At 40.8% G+C, this 19,179-nt stretch overlaps 1 protein-coding gene across 8 annotated transcripts in view; it reads right to left on the minus strand.

Moving 5' to 3' along the window:
- celf5a (cugbp, Elav-like family member 5a) overlaps positions 1-18,332 on the minus strand; it is a 179,306-nt gene extending 160,974 nt beyond the window's left edge. For all 8 annotated transcript variants that reach the window (XM_058638531.1, XM_058638529.1, XM_058638525.1 and 5 more), the window contains exons 1-2: positions 17,841-18,332; positions 790-872 (exon numbers count right to left, since the gene is read on the minus strand). In XM_058638531.1, the coding sequence (XP_058494514.1) occupies positions 790-872; positions 17,841-18,201 (444 nt within the window). In that variant the 5' untranslated portion in view covers positions 18,202-18,332. The remainder of the gene's footprint in view (positions 1-789; positions 873-17,840) is intronic.
- Between the last annotated feature and the right edge of the window lie 847 nt (positions 18,333-19,179).

Consider the following 19,179-nt stretch of genomic DNA (forward strand, 5'->3'; position numbering starts at 1 on the left):
CCATCTTATTATTCAGTGCAGAGGGAAATTCTGAAAATAACGCCCTCCAGCCTCATGCTTGGCTAATTTGCAGGATAAACGAAACAACTTGTGTCTCAGAAAAGCCACCAGAAAAATGTTGGCGGTAGTTGCATTTGCATGTTTAAATCCATGTTTATCAAAAACATGTGGGCTGGGTTGCTCAAGCTCGTTGTCTTCCATTAGAGAGAGTGCTGTGATTAAGTTCATCTTTACTGATATTTCTCCCCGGTGACAACTTAATCGGACCATGTAAAGCCATGCTGCCACCATGGGAGCCACTTCTCGCCACTGCCTTCCTTCCATTTCCCTGTCATTGACTTAACACTAACAGGATCTAATAAAGACCACTATACACAGAGGTGAATATACTGGACATACACATGCATATATAGATAACAAATATGAATGTGGGCGAATGTTACTAGCCCTAACCTCTAATCTGGCATATTTTATGTAACTGCAAAGCTTTGCACCTCAAAAAAAACATCATTCTATGTCACGGCTTTAAAAGTATGAGGCAGCGTTATCTGACCAATGCTGGCAATACTCCCTTGAGAACAGACACACAGAAAAGTTGAAACTAGGTCTTCAAAAGGCTAAACTATTGATTCAATTGCTTTCCAAAGTGTTTTCATCTCTGGTGCTATACAAGGCGAATGCCGGCTGGTGTGCAGCCGGGCGCACATGGCGTGGCTGACCATAGAGAAAGAAAATAGAAAAAGAAAGAAAGAATAATAAGAGGAGGGGATAGGGGAGACAGACACTTACCCCTGGCAGTGTTTTCTGTTCATGGAGGGCATTCTGGGCTTTGATGGCCGACTCCCGGGCGCAATAGGTGAGGAATGCGCAACCTGCAACAGAGGAACAACATGAAAACCAGATCAGAATCACATATGGGCTTAAGTTTAAAAACATTAGCCCAATAAAAAAATGCGTCTCCACCCTGAATGGATGTGACAAAGGGAAAGACAAGAAAAGAAGGAGGGGAGGGATGTGATGGATCAGTGAAGGAAAAGAGGAATCTCATGGGGGAATGCTTAACAAGTATACGTTCATGCATGTAAACACACACTCACAAACGTCCACATAGAATTGATGTAGAGCATGTACACACAGAAGAGAAAAGAAGAGAATGAGAGAAACCAGATAAAGTACTGAGGCAATCATTTCCCCACCCGACTGTCTGAATAAATAGATTTGCTTGTGTTCTATTAATGAGGTTCATATGGGTTACCATGCATCATATTTCTGCCACTCTGAAGATGGTTTATTAGCAGCCACTAAATTTTGGATCTCATTTCAACAGCCAAATGTATTCGGTGGGTGGTGATGTATTAAGTGTCTTTACACAGACAATATTCCAATTCGTTTTCCATCGTGCACATGAGATCACTTTTACCACCTGAAATTTTTGCCCTCCATTTTGTCTCATGGATGATTATTTTCTTGTGTTTGCTATTTTAATAACCCTTACACTTTGGCTGTTTCTCCAGTGTAACTTTTTGCAGGACTGCATCAAAAAAGAGTGCTGAAATGCAATGTCACTTATTGATTTATTGAGTGACCTATAACCCTGCTGCCTTTCCCCCCTGCTCTACGTCTTAAGTGCACTTTCATGTTAACACATTTACATACAACAAAGACGTGATCAATTTCATTGAAATTTCACTAAATTCTTCCATGCAGCTCTTCTTGTGTTAAGGACAATTGGTGATCACGTCTGCTGTGCTTTTCCGTATGAAAAATAAAGAGTGTGATGTGGACTCACAGGGGTTGTGACCTTTGTTGGCTAACTGTAGCAGCACAGTCTCCCTTGTCCCAGAACCCCTAACCTAATGATTTCCAATGGCCACCAAGCAAATCACTCCATCACTCTGCCAAATTCACTTTCTTTTCTCTACATCAGCTTGTGAAGTAATACCAGGAGGGTGGAAATATCATTTTTCTTTTGGAGTTGTTTATTTGTTTGTCTGTTTCTCAAATGAGTAAATCTAATAAGGAGGAATGGCTCCATTTACATGTTTTTTGTAAGCTCTAAGCTACTGTTGGGTTTACTTGACAAATGTTGGCCCTATCCCTGAATAAGACACAAGTGTTTTGCAATACAATCGCAGATGCAATGTATTTGTTAATGTTTAATGCATAGGGCACTGAGAATAAATTAATAACGACCACAACACTGGCAAACAAAAGAAAAAACATGAACTCCATTTAAATGTGATGCTGTGCTCTTTAATGTATGGCTTAATAAGAATTTGCAGGCCACAGGCGAAAAAAGCTTTAACAACTCCATAATTGGAATCCAAACAGGTACAAATTGACACTGCTGCATTGCACACCAAGTACAAAATTGTGTGTGTGTGTGTGTGTGGGGGGGGGGGGGGGGGGTGGGGTGGTGGGGGGTGTGGTATGATGAAATTGTTTGAAACACAACAAAAAGCCACTGTAATCTGAGCCTGCTGACACAGCAGAGAGGGAAGCCGTCCCATTGTGAAGAGATGATCCTCTGCATCATCTGATAGTTCTAAAACAACCGTATCTCACACCCAACTCCAAACAGGAAAAAGAAATTCCAGTTTCCCTCTTCAGTCCCCTTCACCCTCCTCTCTTCTCCTGTTTTTTTTTCTAATCACCAATTCTATCACCATTCAGCTCATCTCCCATTTCATAGGAATGCATCCTTAAAAGAGCGCACTGTGCAGTGTGTGTGTGTGCGTTAGAAAATAGATCAGAGTCCCTCCATCTCCACTACACTGAATTGCCATGTAATTAAAGAGTCTTACATGGAAAAGGGAAAGAATATGTGAGACAAAAAGTGGAAGATACAGTATCAGTATCAGCCATTTGCATACTCCATGGCCCAGGCTCTTGTTATCAGAACTAGGGTTCTGATTTCTGTGAGAAAATCCATATGAAACACAAACACACAAAGCACTTCTTTCAGGCTGTGAAACAACAAACGCTGCCTGTGTGCCACAACTAAATTATATACTAGGTATACAACATATCATGTCCCATCCTAACTGTAAATTCTCACAGTATACATTATCTGTAGACGGCGCATAATTATAAAAGGCATGGAACTTAGATGTCACATCTCCACTTCAATTCTAATTTTAATAAAGAGGAAAGGAAATGTTTTCCCAACGATTTAATACTTAATTTTGCTTTCTGAGGTGCTCCTGGAGCAGTAGCCCTACCATTCATAATTTGTTTTTCTGCAGCTTCGAGCAGCTCCTTAATTTCTTTTGTGCAAAGCTCTGTGGGACATTAATGTCCACCGGCATCAGAGTATCAGGCTAATTTTGAATGCAAATCGACATCTTTGATCACACTTTATTTTGTCATGAGCTGAGTGCATACGACGTAGAAAGCCTGCTTCACATTGCTATGTAATGAGCAGACAAACAAAGGCAACACATCTATACATATGTGTGAATAAATGTATGAGCACAGAATCCTATTTTTGAATGTACCTCAACTAAGCATTAAGCAGCTGCCATTCACATAAAAACAGCATGTCAATGTTACAGAACCCTGCAACTATCTTACAATTGCTGCATGATGCAAATATTATGCCATGGTCATCAAAAAAGTGAGGATGTCAGCACGACATTCTCACTTTTTTCCCCTGGACAGCACAAGGCTTTTAGCAACAATAAGCCACACTGCTTGTAAGAAAACCTCACCCATGTAATTGACATCTCTTGCAGTGGTGTTCTTCTTATTAAAAGAAAACATTCAGCATGGCATCATGTGTGAATTATCACTGTTATGAAAAACCATTCAGCACAGAATCATGCATGAATTATTCATGTTATGGAAAGCACTCAGCACAGCACCATGTACCCACATTTGATACATAAGCAATGAACTCCATGAAAAACACCTGCTGATATGTTGCCTCCAAAGTAAACACGTCTTATATCCCCAATTTAATGCCATGAATTATCCAGCTTGTGGTGTCTTCTATGAACGAAACAAAATGGTGTATCTAAATGGCATTTAAACACAGACATGCGCCGTGCTGTCATTGTGGTATAGAAAATAAACTTAAACATATCAAGCAAACCTTATGTAACAGGGCTAACAGGCATGTATCAATCCGCTAATTAGCTTTAATTAATTAGGGTATGAGATTATAAACTGAGACTGTCTTTCATGTCTTTACCACAACTTACACATTTGCACTGAAACCACTCAAAACACAAAAATGAACACATTTACCACTGTGGTTAGTACTAAAGAGTTACCTTTAGCTAAACACATGCAGCTAATTGACTTGTTTCATGACTCACCCACTTCATGTTGGTTTCAGTTCCTCTTTTTATTCCACAACTGAGCTCTCAGTGATTTTCCATGACTTGTTTAATTGTGGCATGGCAGCAGGTGTGTTGTTATCATGCTCCTGTGCTGCCACCTGATTCAAGTTAGCTTGATTAGCAAGAGTGTTGCAGTCAAATTACAACCACAAACTAAATATACCTACTTATTGATGAATCCCTAAAAGGAAAAAGGATATATTAATCTCACTCTTACCAAAGTATTAGCTTACTGTTTTATACTTTATATTATTATATACTATTTCCGTCCAGTGAATAACTAATAGCATTATAATTGACACACTATATTCTGGATTAATCAATTAGCAGTTTGCTCCATAAAATTAAAATATAATATTCACTGTACTATACTGCTATATATATATATATATATATACATATATAAATAAATATAATACATATATACATATATATTAAAAAAATTTAAATGAGAGAATTTGCTTTTATTTCATAATGAATTAAGTGATTAATTATCAAAATAGGTGGCAATTCAATTTATTTTATATAAATACATTTATTAATTTTAATTTTATTAATGTATTATTAAATCAATTGTTGCGGCCGTAAATTTGAGTGCTGCTAAAGTAATTTTTCCCTGAAAGCAAGTCCATTTGTCTTGAATTGAAAGCTAGAATAGCTTGACATTTATGTAATTATGTAAGTATATACCTAAGCTGGTACATTTTCCTCAACATTAATGCATTGTGATAAATGTTATTTTAAAATATTTAACTCCATGTGTAAATCTAATAGTATCTTTGGGCTCAAAAATATAATCATCCCTCATCCTTTGTCCTAAGTTAATACATATCCATTAATAGGACGGAAATGCAGAATGTAACTTATTCTTAACTTAATGTTATGTATTGGTTTTGTGTGTATATTACAAGGTGTCTGACCTGGAGGAAGTTCTATTTCATAACATGTCACAACAATCTAACTGCCTCAGCAGGTAATGAAATCGATATATATCCAAGCAAGTCCATGAAGAAATGAATTTGTGCCTGTCACCATGGCAACGACTGCTGCAAGCTGTTACGTCAAACACAAGAACGCAATGTGAACGTCCCACTGCTTACTAAATCGTGTAATGCAAAATTGTCAAATATGAATGCAATTCCGTGGAGACCTGGCTGGTTCAAATCGCAATCTCTCTCATTTCACTCCCCCTTTCATAAAGTCTTTGCACCCTTGTCTCCATTTCCTTGCCCCAGAGGATCCAAGCTGCCCCAGTGTAATGAAAAAGTGTGAACTTGCTCTCAATGTGGCATTTCCTTGGCCAGAAAGTGTGATGGTAGCAGAAACTGAGCCAGTCCTGGCACCACTGCTCTCCTGCTCCCTCACACATCATTTGCACGCTTTGGAAAATGCTATCACTGTTGGTAGATTACTTGCTTACTTCATTTACTGCCATGAGGGGCTCTGGGGAAACTGATAGCCTTTCAGAGGGGTCGGAGGCTGAAACACACATCAGCAGCACTGATACAATGTGATTATGACCTGAATCATTGCCAGCCAGGGAGGCAGGGGGCTCTGTGGCACAGACTGACCGTGAGGGGGGTAATCAGCCTGGTCTCTGAGAAGGACAAAGAAGACTTATAATAAAAAACAAGAGCATAGAGTTTGCAGGGACTTTCCAAACTGCTCTTGCTCATTGTTCTGGCAAAAAAATGTTCTCTGTCCAGGACTAATGGGCACGTAATAAGCACTGTAATATAAGCAATGGCCTAGGGTAACCTGTAAACTTTACTTAAGACCAACAATCACATTAAAGGGAGCCTACAACTGTGCTCACTCACAATATCCTGTTCCTGAAGCTTCTATCACACCCCCATCAATCACTCCATCCTTTCATCTCCCTTCCATCTATCTTAAAATCCTCCTCAATTCCTCTTTTCACAACCCTTCCCATCATCGCTTCACCTTGAGCAACGGCTGGGGGAGGATGAACTCTGCGGAGCGCCGAGGTGTACAGCTGTCCATCACGAGGGCAAGAAATAGTCCCCAGACCCTGCCTGGAATCCTCTCTGACCCCTGAGTAGGAGACCTCAGCCATTGATTTGTTGCATCTTGTTCACATAGACTACACTAAAGCACCAGTCAAACAGATCCATTGGCAGCACATCCCAAGGGACTGCCTGATGTGTGAAAACAAGTGTGTGTGTTTTTTTTATATATATACAAAGTATACATGCACATGTGGTGTGCATTGCCTAATGAGCATGAGGATTGCAAAATATTTTTTCTGAAAGGGTGTGGTATTTTTTTCATGATCAATACTGGGGCAAAGAAGCCATAATTGCAATGTAGGAAGATGACACTCACCATCACTGAGGTTAAATAGTTCTCTCTGTGGACAAGTGGTGCTTCATGTAAAATCCAACTGTGGAGTATTCCTCTCAAAGGCTTACATATAACTACTTATGACTGGTTCCAACATGAAGAACACTACAAATAGTAGATGACTGTGTTTGAGAAAAAAATCAACATATACAGTATTATGTTATCAAGTTGTGGAAAACAAATGGTTTAACGCAACAAAAACAGATAAGAAAGTACAAATAACACGTAAAATCTGCAACATGTCAGGCTGCATTAGAATTAAAAACAAGTAAAACTTAAAATTGGATTTTAAAATACCAATGCAAAGAGATTACCAAGTCAAGAGTTTAGGGACAGCAACAAGGAAAGCTTCATTAAAAAAAAAAGGGGGCTGAAAACATTATGCATGCAGTTTCAACAAGTGCACAGTTCCTAATGTTGTTTGGCAATTTTGGGACGTAATGAGACAAACTGCAACTGGCCGGTCATTCCCAAGTGGGCTGGTATGTGTATGTGGCTCAGGATAACACTTTGGATACAGCACTTTCTGCATCTACGGTCAGTGCTATGGTCTTAAAAGTCAGCCTTGGCTTTTGTAGACTGTGTGGGTATTTCATTCCTCTCCTTCTATTAAAGCCAAGGCCCGATCTATATATACATCTAGTGGCCTGCATCCCTGATGAGCAAGCTAATTGACACAGTTAATGGATGGAGTTTCACAGAGCTGTAAATAATGTGTAGGTTCACACTAACTCCCTCACGCTGTGTTACGTCTGGGAGGGCATGGGAGTTTACCTGCCAAGTCCCGTCTCTCGATCCCTCCCATGTCCAGCCAAGTCTGCTCGGGCCAGGGGATTTACACAGAAATCAATAAAAGTTTCTCGGAGGGTCCCCGCCCTCTCGCAAGAAAGTCAGAAAACTGCATCTCCTCTTTTTGTACCACAGCAACCTCTTAGAAAAACAAACAAGTCAAAGCAACGGGAAATAATAACATCGTTCTCACTTGTCTCCCACCTATTTATCTCCTGTTGTATACAACATATATTGTGTTTCCACTGATTTCATGCACCGGATACATTATTCCTAACGTTCTCTTTCAAAAGGTTAAAAGCCTTTAAACCTTTGGGACAGATCAATTGATCATAGCAGAGCCACATTCATAGATGACTGGCAGCGGCAAACTGACTGTGGACTGAGAGACCAAGCAGGTCTCTCAGTCACTTTGATTTTACAAATTGAGAGATACCTTTAAAGACAGCACTTCAAAGGCCCAGGGGTAGCTTGGATGAAGTGACTGAAAGAGGAACGTGGTGGAAAAATGTGTGTGAGGGGGAGAAAAAGCACGCTCACATTCTTCTTCATTATACAACTACACACAGGCCACCTTGAGAGGAAACACTAATTGTACACATCTTTATAAGCAAACTTGTAATGACTACTCTGCTGCTTATTGTTGTTCCTTCCATTCAATGTATGCACTGAATGGAACGTAGACACATATTTTCAATTACAACCCTGCATGCCACGGAAAAGAAAAAATACGACTCTGTGTCGCTGTCCCTACTTTCATTGTGTTTATTTGTCTCGTGTCACTACTGAAAGAAAGAGGAGCTTTAATTAACACTAATGGTCTGAGTAACAAGCACCAGGGTGTTAAGGGCATTGACATATTCCTATAGTAACCACATACAGCCTAATTAATTCTTGAGATATTCTGCCTGTCTAATTATGGACGCACAGTCAGGGAGTCACATAAGGTGTGGAACGATAGATATGTGGAAGAATAGACAGTTAGACAGACAGACAGACAGACTCACTGTCTATCCATTTTAATTCAACCATATTATCATATAATGACTGAAACACAAATTCCATACGCCATTTGTCTCTTCTGCACCATTCAAGTTTCAATTTGCTTGTATCGCACATGCAAAAATGAAAAAGAAATACATATATACTGATGCAATACATCTCCAGTACAAAGCCCCAGACCAGTTTGTGTCTCTGGCAATAAAGTACACAGGCTGTTACATACTGCATTTGCTCCTTCACTGGGGAAGATAAATGGGAGGGGTAAGGGGAGCGATGGCTGTGTGATGGAAGCAAGGGGGTGTGAGGGAGGAACAGAGGGGAGAGATGAGGGGGACAGAGCCCTGCAGCCGTCTCTCCCCCATTCTCTGCGTTCTTTTGAGCACAGTATGGGAGCAGTCTTTTGGGGGGTAGGCTGGCAGGCAATCAGTGATGTCATGCCAGCAGTGCAGCGACGGCAGCTTAACCTATTTTCGGAAATACCACAGAATTTCTATATATAACCATGCTGAGCAGCATGGATCTTCAAACATCCCTGATGGACCTGAACATTCATAGACAGTTTTCGATCTTAAATATGATGGGGACTGCTTCATATCTGTGGAGAATGGTCTGAATGTTGATGGTATCATATTGTAAATAAACATCTGTAAACGTGTCTCAGCTATCATTAGTTGTTGTTTCTATTTGAAGTTCAGGGATAACAACAGTGGGCCTCATGGTTGGTGTAGTGGTTAGCACCTTTGCAGCAAGAAGAGCCAGGTTTGGGACCTGGTCGGAAGAAGCAGTTCTCCCTGTGTGTGTGTGTGGGATGGGGGGGTTCTCAAGGTTCTCCGGTTTCCTCCCACAGTCCAAAAACATGCAGATTTGGGCAAATTGGACACTCTACATTGACTGTGTGATGACTGGTGACATGTGGTAGATAAAGCGGTAGAAGATTAATTAATTAATTAATGAATAATAACAGTTAGAACTTAGTAATAGAATAAGCTACATTAGCAGTAGGGGCACCTGAGTTAATATTGGAATAACTATTAGTTTTTACACATACCAAATGTGGCCTCTGCTTGTCCTTGTCATAGACTGAAGTCTATGTAATCAAAGGTAGACTTCCAGTTTGAACAGTGACACCTTGTAAGTAAGAAATAGCAGGTAGCCACCAGGTGGAAACTCTATGGCAACATGAGCCTCCTTCTCTCTTGATTTATAACATCAGTAAGAATTTCTCTGAAGCGTTAATGATCTAAGTCTCTAGTTTCACCTCTTTTTCAATAGAATACGATGTACATTTTGTAAATTACATTCCCACTTAGAGGAAAGTAAACAATAAAGTGTGGTACATACAAGTGGATTCCATTTGTGATTGACAGCTAGTATCAAAAATTGGCACGGTGTTGTTCAAACTGTAAATCTTGAGGCTTCACATCAGGAGTTCATTCCCTCAACCTGACCACTGTGTCCATTTATGTATACAGTCAATAGTCCTCCACCCTGTATCCCCAGTGCACCCCTCCAGTTCTAAACCTGTCATAGAGATCCTCCATGTCCTAAGCTAAGCCATCACTCTCTTCTCCCATTGCTTCGGGATAAAAGCAACCATTTGTTTCTGCATCTCAGACAAACAATTTTCGTCTCCACCATACATCCATTGTTCTGTGCCCATGTGCCTGTCTGTCATTTGCCTTGTGGGCCTGGCTGCATACATGTGCCATCCTCCCTCTACAATAACCCTCTGTCACACTGGGCTATGTGACAGAGAGGGATGAAGTGAAAGTGCTAAATCATAGCCGCTCAGCTTTGTTATTGCGTGCACTCTCAGACAGATACATGTATAACATGTATGCATTGTTCACCCACACCAGCATCAAGAGCTCAGCCATTTGGCGATCAGAGAGATGTGACAGCTTGACTAATCTGTGATTGTTTTCTGGTCAAAACATGAGGTTAGCGAGGCCTCCAAGGGCAAAGTACTATAAGGCAAGACAAATAACTTATTATTTTGCAGGCTTGTACAAGGCTTTATCGCATGAGTTCTCCTAAACCATTCCAAAATGGAGAGGGATTATCACAAAACATTGCATTAAAATCTCCTCTCTCCCCTCTCTCTTGTTATTTCATTTTCCCTCTAAAATGAATCTGTGCCCAGTCAGGCTCAAACACAACATTAAAGAGCTCATGCTATTCTAACAGAAACCACCAACCCCCTCCTCCCTTGCTCTCTCCTTTTTTCTTTTTGTGCCTTTATAACTCCCCCCTCATAAGAGTACACTCTCTTCTGTAGGCTATAGCACTCTCTACTAAGCTACCCATACAAAATAGATAGGCTTCTGTCTCTCTCTATTTAGACTAAGGAAATAGCTGTAACCTTTGTGTATGAACGAGAAGGTGGTACATCTCTACAGACTAGGAGAGAAAAACGAGACCTGCATATACTGCAGATAATTCAACAAAATATCCTTTTATTCAATCCGAAAACCCTGTTAGTGCAGGTATGAGAAAGAACCTATAACAATTTCTAATAGACTCACATTACTCCTTCTTTTATGTATTTTTTTATAGCATTTGGAATCTGTAATGCAGCATTACTGCCTCCTTTTCTTTTGCAAAACCAATATAGCAATACAAGTTTTTGTCTCCTTAAAATACTTATTTGACCAGTGCTGCAAGCTTAGTTGTCATATTTACTGCCATTAACATAGAACACAACAACATTATCAAAACTTTAAACATAGAGAAACCACAACACGGGAAACTTGATTAAAAAAGCAGTGAAAACCAAATCTTGTTACATAATAAATATATAATAACAGGTTAGTTGTATGGTAAACTGGTTAGAACTGTGGTTTTCATGTCTCTTAATACAGCACTGCTGGCAAAGTCCACAGTCAAAAGAAAACCAGCATAGAGCTTTATTATGTCCACTCACTCATTCACTCACTGATATTCTACTGCTTTATCCTCCACATGAGGGTTGCAGGGTACACCCTGGACAGGTCACCAGTCCATCACAGGGCCACATAGTTCACTCTCACCCACCTACCCACCTACGGTCAATTAAAAAAAGAGAACAAAAAACTCAGGTGCTCCTACTACTTATGTAGCTTCTTCTATTGCATCTTCTACTGCTAACTGTTTAACTGATGTCATTCATTCATTCATTCGTTCATTCATCTTCTACAGCTTTATCCTTCACATGAGGGTTGCAGGGGGCACTGGTGCCAATCCCAGCTGACATAGGGTAAAAGGCGGGGTCACACACTGGACAGTTCGCCAGTACATCACAGGGCCACATGGAGACAAAGAACCAGAGTGTCCAATTTGCCTAATCCCCAAATCTGTGAGAGGAAACCGGAGAACCCACGCACACACATGCAAACTTCACGCAGAAAGACCCTTGCTCCAACCAGGTCGCGAACCCAGGTCTTCTTGCTGCAAAGGCAAGAGTTTCTTTTTGTCCATTTAGTAAAAAAAAAAGTACTGTTTTCATAAACCTGTGTCTCTATGATAAAGTGAGCCTATATCTTTCCCCTGAAACCTCTAAGTACATCTTCCCACTTCTATCCCGACTCCCAGACACACGGCACCAGCAAATATATTCCACAAAGGTCACAGAATAAAGGCACTTCCAATATATGGAAAGCAAAATGTACTGCAAGGCACAATGACTGTTGCATCGGTGCAGGAAATCAATCCATCTGAAAGGTTCTCTTGGGCAGAGATTTCGGGGGGGGTAAGAGGCAAAACAGAATAAAAGCTAGGTAGGTTTGGTTTGCAGACACTAACCTCCAGCAGAGCACGGCCTTGTCGGCACCTGAGATTGGCAATCTCTTTGGAAAACCAACAGAAAAGGGAGAAGAAGGAGGCCACACTCCTCATCTGGAAGTCAAGGCCCATAGTGCCTGTCAGTACCAGTTGAGCTGCTGCATCTTTTATGAGGAATGCCCTGTTGCTTATTACAATATTTACAGACGTTTAAAGATAGCGAGGCGAGTGTTGTTACTGCATTAGCTTGGCTCGGTGGCCTTCACTCACTGGCCCTGACAGAAGATTTTGCTGAAGATTTGTTAAACCGAATCACTGCACACGACTGCAAGCAGACTGAGAACTGTTTTTTTCCCAGCAACGCAGTTTTTCTCATACACAGGAGGAAAGGATTTTATTTCTTCCTAAAACCTTATTTCATTTAATTAAATGAATAATGATATCACAGTGTGTTTATGTAAGTATTATTCACGACACTTATACAGCTGTGTTTATGGTCTGTAACTGAATGTATTCCATCTGTTTCCTCAGGGGAAGGCTGTCCTACAACAGCGCCATGATCTTTGACACCTCCCATAAGGACCCCCACAAAACAGACACATGTAGATTAATGCACACGCTCCTTCTATCAAAGAGGACAGTAAAGCCTCTTTTACACTAAAACAAGTGAGTCTCAACCTGTGCGGGTAATTGTAAATAAAATCATAGCTCAGTGGCTGCTATTTTGCATACAAACTTTAATTCTGACGGCTATACGGACAGTCGGAGGATGATTGTTGCACCAGAGGGGGCACATTGTGAAGAAGAATGTTCCCACTGATGCCATACAGAGCTGGAGCTGAACGATTTTAAATAAATACCTAACTGCGATTGCGATGTGATATCGGACGGAACGCAAATTTTTACGTCATTATTTTCATTTTCATTCGAGGACATATTTAAAGTGTGATATTTGTGCAGAACTGTGAGAAACAAAGATGTTCTCTTCAGTCTACAGTTGTTCCGATTCCGATACCAGTATCGGAAATGCCTCCGATACTGCCGAGAATGTGGGCATTGGCGAATACTGGAGTCCATGCACCGATCCGATACTACGTAATTTATTAGAGCTCCATTAGCTCTGACACGGTTCTTCTTCGCCGCTCTTGAAAAAGTTGCGCTGTGCCGTTTTAGGGGTGTGAAGAAGAACTGATCACCCGACACCTGTAGACAAGGAGCTAACGTTAGCTCATGTCGGCGGTTTGGCAGTATTTACCAGTTAGCTCCGTTAGCGTTGTTAGCTGCGCTAGCTCCGTTAGTTACCTGTGTCCTGCGTATGTATGCCTCTGTTTTTAAAGTTTAGCGTTACTTCAGAGACTCATTTTAACAATCTGGAGTCATGTAAAAATGATGTCACGCGCGTCCTTTCCCGGTCAGTCGTCATGGAAACATGAAGCTCTGCCAGTGCTGCGGTGTTTGGACCAGAGTCAAAACAAACATACAAGCTGAAAAACTAAATAACATATCACCGGTAAAAAATAAATGTTGTCCATTTGCTGTATTTGTTCATGTTTTACAGAGGGTTTAACCTGAGCCAAACTTTACCACCAATGATAATCATATCACAGTCATGCAGATAGTATGATATATTTTTTTTTATAACACACTGGTATCGGTATCGGTACTCTGTATCGGCCGATACCCACAGCCAAGTATCGGAATCGGTATCGGGAGGGAAAAAATGGCATCGGAACATCTTTACTTCAGTCTGTAGAATAAGATGTGTGCTGTATAGGTCAAGACAGTAATGAATCTAAAATGATATTTTGACACACATTTTAGCTTTAACAAATATTGCGCCTCCTCCTCCTCCGATTTGAAGATTGCACTGGGCTGTATTGCGATTTCGATCAAATTTAATAAGCCAAAGACTTCAACTACCCAGAGCTTTCTATAATCTGTGCTCATGCCTTTTCATTTTAGTGTATAGTAAAAACGTTAGTCTCATATTAATATTGTGTCATTTTGGTTTAACGCATATGCCGTTGCAGCGTTTCCTATTTCCTTGTGTCGCTCCTGTTTACAGGGAGGACCACCCACAGAGGAACACTATCCATCAGCCTGACTCAGAGGATGAAAGAAATAAAAACATGAATAAATATTTCATTAGATTATTATTTGATTGACTGTGCTTCTGCTTGGCTGAGGTATATGGCAATATCTCTGGTCCATTTATTAATGCATTAACACAATGATACTCGACACTGGCTTAATATTTCTGGGCAGCCTCATCTGGCAGATTGGAGCGGTTATGAGTGTTGTTTTGTCTCTCTGCATTTTCTGCTCTGCTGAATCACACCTGCAGGTAAAAAAAGAACATATTCTCTCTTCTGCTCTATTGCTCTACTTTGAGTACACGTTACTCAACAGAATGAGGGGAGATTAGTCAATCTCAGTCAAACCCAAAGGATATAATCCATCTTGACAAATAGAGCAATTCAACAGAAATCTACAGCCGAAATAAATAGCGAGCTCTGCTCTGAGGGCACGTTCAGTTTTTATTTTCAAAGGAGAACTGTCAATTTAAACTAAAAAGGAAAGTTGAAAAGCAGCAATGCAAACACATAAATAAAAAAGAAAACTACTTTTTTCATGACAACCCATTAGCCCTGGTTCTGCATACATGCATGTGCATATGGAAGTGTGTGTTCTACATGTGCTGTAAATGGACGCTAATTAGAGCCGCAGGGAGAAGTTTTCACAGTCTGGGATAAATTCAACATCAGGAAATCCTCTACCTATTAATACCAATTGGGCGACAATAATTGGCAGGCCATCGATGGCGTGGGCAGAATTAATCATTTGAAGAGGCAGACTAGACTGAATTTTTAATTGGCAGAGGCAGTCACTGTTTAGGGAGGCAACCAGCTGATCACCCGAGAGACCGCTGCTTCAGACAATGCACATTTGCTAATCCTCCTGAGTCAAGTTATTATGGCCGTGCATTATTATCACGCTTTACAAACTAATCCCATGTTTTCCCTCGTGGATTACCTGGGGTGTGGGATGGACGGTGAGTGAATGAGGGGGTGTGGGGGCAAAGAGTAAAGGTCTGTACAAACTCCGCAAGAACAGGGAAATGTGTTCTCTGCTGCGAGAAAAGAATGACGTCATTTTCTTGCAGCCCCCTTTTTGGAGTTCATCTGGGAAGAACTTTTTGCTTGTGCGTTGTTCGACAACGATACTGTGCGATTGGCCAGAAATGTGAAGTGGGCGCGGTATAATGCGGAAATGTTGTCATTCTCTACGAGGAGTTCTGCACTTGAGTTTCTCGTGAAATATAAAAACAGCAAAATGCAGACGAAATGACGACAAAGAATGTGCATTTGTCACGTGTGTCTTTCTAACTGGATCCCTATGGAACTATGAAAATAACCTCATCACAGATTATTCTGAGGGTTTGATTATGTGTCAATTGTTGAACCAGAATTCATTACACTGTAAGCTGTTTCATTTCACTGACTTGCCTGCAATTAATCAAAAAAGGGGAGATGTTAAGAAATAAAGAATTCACTTTTTAAGTCATCTTATCCTGTCTTATGTCAGTGTTTCTCAATCCTGGTCCTGCGGACACACTGCCCTGCACGTTTTAGATGTTTCCCGGCTCCAACACACCTGATTCTAATGGTCAGAGGACTGTGACGTCTGGTAACGAGGCATTTATTTGAATCAGGTGTGTTGGAGCAGGGAAACGCCTTAAATGCAGGGCCAGGATCGTTGGACAATCTCATCTACCCGAGTTAATGTTTGTTAGTTATGTATCCACCAGAATAAAGGGCTGAAATAATAAGAATAATCGTAAGAAAGTAAATTATTTTACTCTACTTCTGACAATAAAAGATTGCAGTTGAAATGCATGTGTCAAACGGCTTCTATGTGTTATTTTCTCTTTATGAAAGTACATCCAGGAGCCTAAATTATCATTTCCCTGACACCTTAATGAAGCAACACTCACTCAAAACCCCTGCAATCATTATGCAACACAGGGCAATGGCATTTTGGCATGTTGGCACACACACACACACGCGCACACACACGTACATGAAGGCCAAGTGTCTTCCTGTCTACAAGCTGACTATCAGTCATAAGATCACTTTTGGCGGTGGCTAATGATAGCTGGTATGACATCTTCATCAAGTTTAACATTTATTATAATTATAATCATTTCATTTTTTTCCCTTGAACACTAAGTCTGCAAAGGGTTCCGCACATGAGTGTCATGGAAAGACATTTCCGATTGCTGTGAAGGTGGTTCTCGATGTCATAGTAGACATGACACTGTTGGCGGTGTTAGCAAGCGGCATTTACATCACTGTCACAGATCGCTGTTTGTCTTTTCCAAATGTCACTGCAATGGAAGGCTTATCTCCTGCACTAACATCACTCACACATCAGCATCTGCTCTGCACGAAGATGCGAGATGAAGAATCTAAAATGGCATTCGGAGAGAGAGAGAGAGAGCGAGAGAAGAGCTGTGACAAAATGACAGTCATGGCTACGTGGTTGCGTGGCTCTGTGGTCGACTGGGGCAAGTTTTAAGGATCAAACCGTAAAATATCGTGCAAAAGAATGAGATCTTCTTTTCGCCTCCCTTTGATTTATGATACGGTGTTGCAGACAATATCAACAGTGTATCATGTGGATTTATAATTACAGTAAATCCAATAATTATGATACTGCTGGCAGTTCACGGTGATATATGATGATAAATGAAAGTCTAAATGTCACAGGGTTATTATTTACACCTGTGTTGCATGTGATTTATACACACACACACAAACTAAATGAACAAAAGTAAAGTTTGTGATGGTGATGATGATGATGATGTCTACACTGCATGTCGTGACATTTCTTCTCCACCCAGTCATCCTCAGTGGACTGTTGCTCGGGGAAGGTGGAGGTTGTCAGTGTGCACGGTGAGCTGAGTGGACTTACACCCACTGCCTCCCTCAGTCTTCCATTTCAGCGGAAGCGGCACTGCATCACTGCCCACTCTGCGTGGCGACGTCCGTCATCTTGTGACAGTTCTCGCGCCCCGTGGACGGAGAGACGGCACTGTGGCGCTGAACTGATTTCTCTCGCGCCTCAGTCTTGCTCCATCCACACATGGGGGAGATGTTATAGGAAGCATATGGATGAATAAATGATGCCTTGGAAGATGGGACTGCATGGCACGAGGAGAGGCTTTTTAAAAATGCAGCTTCTGCCCCACTTAAGGGGAAACATACTCTTCAATTGCAATAAAATGAAGAACGTGCACTTTGAATCGCAATTGCACAAAAAAGTGACATAAAAAGATGATAATACTAAAAAAAAAAAGAGAAAAGGAAATGAAAAAAAACTATTGTTAAACGACGACTGTTTTGGAATGAAGTTATTTTAGCTCTAAATTAAACATGAATACATACTTATTTTACACGCAAATATAAACGGTTCACTTTACTATTGTCACACATGTTCATTCAAAGGACACACCTCCTAATAATAAACAATTATTCCGATAAATAAGGGCCTCGCAGCCATGAGAGACGTTTGACACGTTACCTTTGTGCATGCCGGTGTATCGGTCCTTGAGAACTGTCAGTTCGTGGATTTTCCCAAACTGTTCAAACAGAGGTTTGAGGTCTTTCTCCTCCAAGTTCCGCGGTATCTGCCCGATAAACAGCTTAATGGCATCTTGGTCTTTCATGTTGCCGCTCTCCGGATGAATTGATATGGGTTCTGACCCGTTCATGGGTTTCGGGAATGTGAACTGAGGGTACTGGTGCTGGTGTGGGATAAATAGTAGTGGTTGTTGGGTCGGTGGTTCTCCCGGTCCGGTGAAAACCAGGCTGGAGTAAGCGGACTGGGGCTGCTGAGGATGATGCTGCTGCCTTCTTGTTTCAGTCTGAGTGAATCTGGCCATTCTGAGCTGCAGGAGCACAGTGGATAATAATGACAACACACACACACACTCACTCACATATACACACACTGGGAGACACACACACTCTATGAGAGAGCAAGCTCTCAGCTGGAAACCGGGCTGACTTTCTATCCGACACACACACACACACACACACACACACACACAGCAAGGCACGAAAGAGGGGGCGATCGTGGAAGTATAAACGCACAATAGCGATATTAGACGCTCTGGAGCGACACCCAGTGTTCGTTTTAAGTACTTCAGCTTTGGGAAATATTAAGGGAATTACTTTTTTCTCAAAGTTGGTTTTGTTTTGGGGGGTTTTGTGTAGCAGCTGCAGCTGTTTGTCTGCTCACTGAACAAACCATGGAGTAGCAGCCTTTTGTTTTTGTCCCTCAAACTTCCTGAAAATCTAAGGTTTGCTTCTACCCCAAGAATCTTAAAATTGTTTTATTGTTTTGACAGAGCTTTTTAAGAATCAGCAACTCCCATCTCCAGCAGTGTTGTGCAAATACTTTGATACTATACTTAATTACAAAAATTCAATCTCTACTTTACTTTGTTATTTATATTTCTAGCAACTTTTACTCTACTACATTTCCTAAATAAATTGTGTACTCCAATACATTACACATAACTATCAAAGAAGAAGAGTTGGTATTATGGTCTGTAATTGCATAGAGCATTTCTAGTCTTGATGAGCTGCTTTACACTACAGTTTTCACCCATCTTTCATACCCATTCCCACAGGTTAAAGTGTAACAGAGCCATGAATTGAACCCACAACCTTCCAGCTGAAAGACAACTCGCCATACCACTGAGCCACCATGGTTAAATCCAAACTCCTCACTTTTTAAATACTTTTACTCCTAAAAGTGAAGTACATTTTATATCAGAAAATAACTTTTGATACTTACGTACCGTAAATGTCATATACTTCAAGACTTTTACTTAAGTATTATTATAAAAAGTGAC

This window comes from Solea solea, chromosome 9, assembly GCF_958295425.1.
Source record: "Solea solea chromosome 9, fSolSol10.1, whole genome shotgun sequence".
Lineage (NCBI taxonomy): Eukaryota > Metazoa > Chordata > Actinopteri > Pleuronectiformes > Soleidae > Solea > Solea solea.